The 8,832-nt window shown below is 52.2% G+C and overlaps 1 protein-coding gene across 1 annotated transcript; it reads left to right on the top strand.

Moving 5' to 3' along the window:
• Nucleotides 1–1,026: 1,026 nt before the first annotated feature.
• Nucleotides 1,027–8,066, top strand: H1-8 (H1.8 linker histone). Its single transcript, XM_074312183.2, has 6 exons — nt 1,027–1,135; nt 4,463–4,722; nt 6,378–6,618; nt 6,855–6,865; nt 7,429–7,482; nt 7,818–8,066. Exons 1-6 carry the CDS (start codon nt 1,027–1,029, stop codon nt 8,064–8,066), a joined length of 924 nt encoding a protein of 307 aa, XP_074168284.2.
• Nucleotides 8,067–8,832: the final 766 nt, after the last annotated feature.

Below are 8,832 nucleotides of genomic sequence, written 5' to 3'. Positions count from 1 at the left end.
TCATTCTACTGGGTGTGAAATACAACCTCATCCTTGCTGCAATCCACTGCGTCATTTGAAATGGCTGCAGAGTGTTCTACAATAAAGCAGGAATTTAGCCAGACCCAAGTAATTCACTTTGAAGTTAGTTCTATTTTCTTTTCTTTTCCAACTATTGCACTTCTAGGACAGAGAAGTTGCTGGGCTCAAGGAAAAACCTTTCCAAAGCAGGCTGCACCCCGATTTACACCCTGGCAGAGGCAGCTAGGGCCCCTGCATCCATCTCCCTGCATCCTTGCCAACCCTTTGTGTTCAATTTTTGTCATTTTGATGGGAATATAGTATCTCATCATTGTTTCAATTTGACTTTTCCTGAATGCCAAGAAGGTAGAGAATATTTTTCTGTGTTTATAATATTTTGGGTGAATTGCCCATTTGTACTTTTTGTCTATTTCCCCAATGAACATTGTGGACATTTTTGCTAATCAATTTTATTTCAAAATTCCGCTTTTTTTCCCTTAAAGATTTCTTTCTTTAAAAATGAAAGGACAGCTACAGTTTGACCTAGAGATCTCTCCTCCAATCAAACCCCACTGGCCAGCCTCCAGGTGCCACTTTTTGAGAAACTGAGGCCAGCAGTGGCGAGGGAAAAGGAGAAGGCGCTGGGGCTGTGGAGCTGGAGGGCCTCAGTGGCTGCGCACAACCCAGCTGTGCCCAATTCCCCATCAGCGTCTCTAGTCCCTGGTGAGCAGAGGGTGCAGGAGGGACCACGCGTCCCAGCCCCCATCATTTCACCACAGGGGCTGAGACCCAGAGAAGTCAAGCAACTCATCCAAGGTCACACAGGAGTGGGTGGCTGAGCTGAGGCACCAGCACACAAGGTAGGGCTTCAGGCCCCATCCCAGGCGTCCTGCCCCAATCAGTAGCTCAGTCTCCCAGCCCAATCAGCGGCTAATTGGAGTTGTGGGGCCAGGCTACTGGTATATAAGACCAGCAGGCAGGCCTGGCAGCCTCACGTCTGCGTCTGCGTCTGCCTCTGCCTGTGCAATGGCTCCTGGGAGTGTGGCCTCCAATGACAGCTCAACCTCCTCGACCTCCTTGGCTTCCTCAGTCTCCACAGTCTCCACATCAGGGTTGTCTGGGACTGAAAAGCCAGGTGAGCAGGGGGGCACAGTTCTTCTCTCATCCCTGTAAGTCCATTCCCTGGGTGTCTGGGACCCTTCCTTCTCCACCCTACTTCTCCTCTCCCAGCACTCATCCTAGAGGCTGTTGGGCTCAATTACCTATTTGACCTAAGAGCTGATGCCAGAGGCCGGGGCCAGGTAAGCCTGAGGCTGAGGCTGGCCCAGCTCAGGGTAAGAGGCAGCGCTGGCCTCCCCAGCTGGAACCCATTTCCTGTTGGGGGGAGGGCTGGTAGCCCAGCTGCTGCTGCAGGGCAGCTACTTGGAGGTTCCAGAGTGAGGAGTGTTTCCTACAGGACTGGACTTTGGATTTAGGGCTGCATCCCAATTTTCAATCAACAAACAATGTCTTGTGGTTTCTCTGGATATGGGATCCACTGAGGTAAACAGACCCTGTTCATACCCTACAGGAACTCCCAGTCTGGTGGACCAGCCTGACTCATTAATGGATGCCATTTGATGATGTGGCCTGTGCTTTAATGGTGGGAACCCAGAGGGCTGTAGGAGCCCAGAGAATTCCCCTGACCCACTCTGGGAGGTCAAGGAAGACTTCCTAGAGCAGGTGACCCCTGAAGGAGGGATTAGCCTCACCCTGGGGAAAGAGGGCGGTAGAGCAGGGGAAGGGTCTGAGTATTTGTAAAGGCTCCTTCAGAGGAGGAGGGCGTGGGTTCCAGGGGTCTCAGAAGCACCGGGAAGAGCTGCCAGCTCTGGCTTGGGAAGTCAGGGCAGGTGTTTAAATCACGGTGCTGTTTGAGCCTTGAACATTGAGTGAAAGCTGCCTGGGTGAGCATGGAGGAGAAAGAGCGCTCTGAGGGAAGAGCGTGGGCAAAGAGCCAGAGGTGGGAATGCTGAGGGAGCATGTGGGGAGTTGCAAGTCTTTCTAGCGAGGGGCAGAGTTGGAGAGAACAGTGGTGAGAGGGGGGCAAGGGCCAATCAGACTGGGCCTCCCAGGCCTTGGTCAGGTGTGTCCATTCTTATACTGAAGGCAGCCAGGAGGTGAGGGATGTGAGATGCAGTGATGAGAATGGATTGGAAGGGAACAGAGGTAGCAGCTAGGAATCTGGGACCCTGGGGATGGAGAGGAGAGGCCAGAATGAAGGGAGAGATGCCTAGAGGAAAGGACAGAGTGGGTGTGGTGGTGAAGAGGAGGGGAGGTGTCCCGTGGGTGCTGGCTTGGGTGTCTGGACAGAGATGGGGGGAGGTGCCATTCCTGGGAGGGAGAAGATGGAGGGCAGGTGTGGGGGAGGTGTGAGTTTTGGTCCTGACATCTGGAAATGCTGCAGGCATTGAATAACTGCCAAATAAGGTGCTGAATCCAGCTGGAGTGCCTCAGGAGGGAGGAGACTTGGGGGGGGAGGGGCTCCCTGGGACAGAGCATGGTTTGGGGGAGGCACGACAGTGGTTAGAGCTGTCACCCCAGGCCAGGCCCAAAGACCCCTCTGGAAACACTTTAACACTGCAGCTGGGAGGGCTCAGACCTCTTTGGAATCCCCCATCCCCACTGTGCAGATGAGAAGACCGAGCCCAGAGAGGAGGGCAAATTCCTGAGGTCCATGGGGTGACTAACCCAGGGCTGCACCGATTCACTGGCTTTGGCCCCAAAATGAATATTCCCAAACACTGGGCTCCTCCTGGCCTGGAGGCAGCAGAGGTCGAATTGGATTAAGTCTCTTTACAATTTTGCTCAAGATCTAGAGTTTTGGGGTGTGTTTGTCTTCTTTAAAATGCGTTTTTTAAAACATATTTTAGCCAATTGATTTCTGTTTATTAGTCTTTAATTTTTGCAAGTTGATCAGAAATCAACATTTCTAATCACCACCTTTAAATCAGGTTTCATATTTAAACCATTTTTATGCACCTTGTGGTGACTGACATCTCCCGCTCACCCCTTGATTCTATTCTCTTTCGTAACTTTTTTTTACAACAGTTTATTGAGCTACCTCAATAAATCACATATGATACAATTCACCCATTTAAAGTGTACAATGGCTTTTAGTATATTCACAGTTGTGTATCTGTTTCCACAGTTGATTTTAGAATATTTTCATCACCTCAAAAAGAGAATGTGTACCCACTAGCAGTCACTCCCCAGCCCCAGCCCCCCCACACCCAGTTCCTGGCAAACACTAACCTACTTTCTGTCTCTATGATTTGCCCAGTTGGGACCATTCATATAAATGAAATCATACAATATATGACTTTTTGTGACCGACTTCTTTCACTTAGTGTAGTGTTTTCAAGGAAGCACTTTATTCCTTCTTTTGACTGGATGATATTCCCTTTTATGGCTATACTATATATATTTTTTTATCCATTCATTAGTTTATGGACATTTGGGTTCTTTCTACTTTTTGACTGTAATGCGGCTGAACATTTGTGTACAGATGTTTATGTGGACATATATTTTCTTTTGGGCATATACTTAGCAGTGGATTTCTTTTGTAATTGTATTATGAAAACTTTCAAACGGATACAAAAGTACACAGAGCGGTTCAATGATGCCACTCCACCCCTCATCTAACTTCAACAGTTATCAGCTTATGGCTCCTCTTATTTCATGTACTGGGCTATTCCAAAGCAAGTGTCAGTGCTATCATTTCATCTATAAATAGTCCAGGATTTATCTTTAAAAAATAAGAACATCTTACAAAATAATTGCAATACTATTAGCATATCTGAAACAATATAATCAATATTATGATCAAATATTTCCTGTGTTCACAATTATCTAGTTGCCTTTTTTTCCAGTTGGCTCATTCAAATCATGTTCCATGTCTGAGCAAGGACCCCACTTTGTATTTGGTTGAAAGGTGTCTCCAGAAACTTTTATCTCTGGGGACCCCTCCCACTTTTTCTTTTCCTCCTTATTTATTTATAGAAGAACAAGGATTGTGTGTCCTGGAGAGGTCCTTCCAGTCTGGGTTTTGCTGATTACATCCCCATGGCCCTTTCACAGAGGTTCTGGATTCCCTGTAAACTGGTAGTTAGATCAGACAACTGACCTGATTTAGGGTTGTTTTTAAAAAATATTTAAGTCTTTCAGTGAGCCTTCGTGGAGTGCCTGGTGTGTGCCCAGCCCCACACCAGGCTCGGGGAGACAGTGGCCAGCCAAGCAGCATGCCCTGCCCTTGGGCTGCTTGCAAGCCAGTGGTCAGAGGCACCAATGGGGTTTATTTGATTCCCCCAGGCCCCTTGCCGTGGGGCCTGGCTGGTGCCTGGTGCATTCTTCACCTACCATGTTTGTTGTCAGCTGGGCCTGAGGGTAACTGGGCTCTGGGTGATATCCTGCTGTCCATCCACAGGCCCGGGCCATAGCAGCGTCCGAGTGCCACGCCGCCACCCACCTGTGCTCCGCATGGTATTGGAGGCACTGCAGGCGGGAGAGCAGCGCCAGAGCACCTCAGTGGTGGCCATCAAGGTTTACATCCTACGAAAGTACCCCACGGTGGATGCCATCCGGCTCAAGTATCTGCTGAAGCGGGCCCTGGACACTGGCATGCAACGCGGCCTCCTTGTCAGGCCGACCAACTCCAAGGCCAAGGGGGCCACGGGCAGCTTCAAAGTGAGCCTGCTGGGAAGTGGGGGGAGCGAGGGGAAGGGAGAGAGCGACTCTGCCCCAGGGTTTGAACTTCAGTTCCAGCTCTCTCTTCCTGGCCTCTGTGTGCTATTCTGCTGGAAGGCCTTTCCCCCCTTCTTCTCTTCTGGTTCTTCCTGAGTCTTCTCAGAGACCGTCTCCTCCTGGAAGGCCGGGGTGTGTGTGCCCTGCCCGAGTCCCCACAAGGCTCTGGTCACCCTGCTGTGTCCACCTTCATCCTTGTTGGGTGTGTTCAGTGACCAGGGACCATCTCAGCTGTGCTCCCTTCTGCAGACACCCCTTCCTAAAATTCCTAACCACAGACGAGGCAGCCCCCACTTGGGCTCTGACAGCTCACAGTTGGGGTTTTCTCCCCATGCTCTCTGGCTCTAAACCAGAGCTGGCATTTCCCTGAGCCACCACATCCTCCATCCTCCTCTTTCAAAGGGGGAGGGTCCCAGTCCAGCATTGTGACTGTCAGCTGCCACCAGGGAAATCTCAGGGATCCAGACATGGGGTTTTCTTGTCACTGCTGTACCCCAGCAAGTAGCAGTCGCTTTGATAGTCGTAATGGAACACTGGTAACCAGTGGCTGAGCACGGGAAGTCCCACCCTCATAGAACTCCTGGGCATGGGTCAAATCTTGGACACAAGCCATGGCAAGGCCCTGAGTGGAGTGCAGGAGACCAAGAGAGGTGCTGGAGGGTGTGTGGCTGGATTAGGCTGCAGGGTCTGGGAGCCAGTCAGGAAAGTGGACTGAGGGGATGGGAGGCATGGAAAGGGCCCCAAAGTACCATGGAGTTAGGCATGCATGTGTGCTGGGAGTGAGGGTGATTTCTGGTCTGGGTGGAAATTGGGGAGTCCTGAGAACTCGGGAGCAGGGGAGCAACATCATCAGGAGTGGGCTCTAGAAGGGCAGGGACCACCTGTTTCCCAGGGGCCCTCACATCCCCCTGATACTCACATCTTCCCTGATGGCCCCATTGTAAAGATGGGAAGACTAAGGCCAGTGGGGACAGAGAAGACTTGGCCGAGTTGCACAGATGGGGAGGGTTGTTAAGCTGTGAACTCTGAGCTATCTGGCCTTGAAGTCCATGTTCCACCAGTGGGTATAAAAGGTGAGGCTGGGAGGCTGGAGAGCTGCAGATGTGAGGTGAGGTGGGCTTTACTGGAGAGAGGGAGGACGAGTCAGAGCCATAGTCCATGAGAAAGTGTGGGTGGGGAGGATGCCAAAGGAGGTTCATAGCTTAGCCTCTCAGAAGACGAGGTCAGGGCTCACAGTGTGTACCTTTGCTCCCAGAAGCCTGGCTCTGAGGCTTCCAAATACAGGGGTGGGGGGATGTGCCTGTGCCCTCATGAAGCAGGAAGAGCATCTTGGGGGGTCTGTGGGACTCAGGTTCCCTAGCTCCTAAATGGCAACAGCTCTCCCTTGGAGTGCAATGAAAGGATTGACTGCGTCACTGGGGGCAGGCATTTGGGAGATGGTCGTGTGTCTTCTCCCCACCTCTGCCCGCCCTTGACCACCTCCTTCGTCCTCCTCCTTTCTGAATGGGGCCTTCTTCTCTGAGCCTTACGTAGGGTGTAGGAGCTTGAAATACCCAGAACTTTGGCTCTCAATCCCACCCTATTTTCTCCTCTGCCAGTTAGTTCCCAAGCACAAAAAACAGATCCAGCCCAGGAAGACATCCACTGTGACCGCCCCCAGGAAACCTGGCGAGGCCAAGGAGGAGGCCCCCAAGAAAGGTGGTCAGACCAAGGACAGAGAGGCAGGAGTGAGCAAAGCCAGGAAAGCCCTCCAACAGCAAGACAAGGCCACAAACGCCCCTCCTGGTGCCAGTGGGCCCCGTGGGAAGTCAAAGGTCAAAGGCAGAAGCAGCAGCCCAGGTAGGTGTGTGGGAGGTGAGAGGAGGGCATGGCAGTCACTGGATGTGAGGTGGGGTGGAGGGGCTGGCTCTGGGGGAGGGAGATTTCCTCATCTGGTAAATGTGCCCTGAGCATTAGACTTATTCTGGAGAGACAGAACTCATGGTAGCTTGGGGGGTGGGGAGGAGGAGACTAGTTCATTTCTTAGAGGGGTCAGGGAAGGCTTCCTGGAGGAGGTGTCCAATGAAGGCGAGCAGCCTGTGCAAAGGTCTGGAGGCATGAAGAAGGTGGAACTTCAGAGGAAGTACAAATAGTTCTGTGTGTGCAGTGTGGGAAGGGGAAGTGGCAGCCGTGAAGGGCAGCCTGGAGTCTGGACTTTATCTGGACGACAATGAGGAATCTTGGAAGGACTCTGAACAGGGAGCAGCTAGGGTCTGAGATATTTTTTTAAATGTATCCAGCCACCGTGTAGAAGATGTGGTAAAGACGAGAGGCTGATAAACCTGTTAGGAGCCTTTGTTGTGGGTGGGCGCAGAGCAGGGGGTCTACCCCGGTGCTTGGCTTGGAGTGAGGGATGGTCATTCAGGATCCGGTTGGTTCTCCAGCCATCCTGTGATGGAGATACTGTTAACCCCAGTTTGCAGACTAGGGCACCCGGATTCATAAGCTAAACAATTTGCCCCAGATCACATAGCCTGTATGTGTCAGAGTGAGGCCTGGGGCCCGAGCAGGATGGGGATCCTGGAGCCCCTGACCTTCCTGCTCACCAGCAGCTCCTCCTGAAAGGGGTCCTTCCCACATGCCCTCTCCCACCTTCCAACAGATGCCAAGACCCACAGGAAAACCAAAGCTGGGAGTCAGATTTCAAAACCCCCAGCCACCAAGGTAGGTACCTGCTTGCCTTCCCTGGTCTGGGTCTCTACCCTGCACGGGCCACAGTTTAGGGGTCCCCCACCCAGCCACTGGAAGGGTCAGCCGGGGAAGGGGGTCGTTTATTTTCCTAGAAAGTACAATTCAGTTTCTCCTCCTCTCCGGCCCGCCAGCACCCTGAGGGTCACCGTCCCTATCTTACAGATAACAGACTGAGGCTTAAAGAGGTGAGGTCACTTCTCCAAAGACACCCACAGCTAGGATTTCAACCATTCGCTCAATGGGCTCCAAGCTGTGTGCTCTAGCCTGCCCAGCTCCATTGCCTTGCTCCTTGGTTTGCTTTGTTATAGAGCAAGAGTGGTGCTGCTTCCCAAGCCAAAAAGAAGAAGAACAAGGTCCCTAAAGAGACTGCCGCCCAGGGGGCCGGGAAAGGGCCGAAAGCCAAGGCTGCTGCTGCTCCTAAGGGCAGTGGGTCCAAGACGGTGCCTGTACCACTGACCAGGAAGACAGAGGTCCCCAAGGGCCCAAAAAGGTCTGGCGTGCCCACCAAGGCCTCGTCATCCAAAGGGGCCAGTAAGAAGGCAGAACCCAAGAGCTAGGGGGTGGGGTGGGGGGTGGAGAGAGACTAAGATCCCACTGGAGTTTTTATTCCCCAAAAAATCATCACACTATTTATTTCACTGTAAACTATTTATCAATAAAGATTTTTTCTTCTCACAAATTGGTGTGGGTGGAGGCTGAAGTCCAAGGATTTGGCCAACGTTGCCAGGGCCCAGATAGGAACTCCCACCCTGGGGGGAGGTAGACTGTACAGTGCAAAGGGCACCGGAGAGGAGTTTAACACAGCCTGAGCTCAGGGACTGACTCCTGGAGGAGGCAGCTTTTGGTCATAAAGGATGAACAAGAATTGCCAGACAGATGAGGGGAAGGGCATTGCTGGCAGAGGGCCCAGCATGAGGTATGGTGGCGAAAGGGGGATTTGTGGTTTTGACAGAAGCATGGGGGGAGGGGTGGCATGAGCCACGGGGCAATGGGGGAAGGTGCAGGAAGGTGTGGAGAGGCAGACTGGGGAAGGTAGACTTTCTCTTAGGGGCAGTGGGGAGCCAGGGAGGGTTATAGGCAGGGGAGACTGATGTGTGTTTAGGAAGAGCCCTTTGACTGTGGAGAAGAGAGATCAGAGGAGCTGAGAGGAGTCAGAGACCTTTCAACAATTAGTTCCTGAGCATGATTGTGGGCCCTGCTCTCATCAACAGAAGGAAGAGACAGTTCGAAGGCCCTGAGGTGAGAACATGCTTGGCAGGCTCAAGGAGCTGCAGGGAGGCCCGTGTGGTTACAGCCCAGTGAGGGAGGACTAATGGGATGTGA

The sequence above is a fragment of the Rhinolophus sinicus genome, chromosome 5, assembly GCF_057876585.1.
Source record: "Rhinolophus sinicus isolate RSI-liver-muscle chromosome 5, RSI-T2T, whole genome shotgun sequence".
Taxonomy (NCBI): Eukaryota; Metazoa; Chordata; class Mammalia; order Chiroptera; family Rhinolophidae; genus Rhinolophus; species Rhinolophus sinicus.
This window is presented reverse-complemented; position numbering and strand designations above follow the sequence as displayed.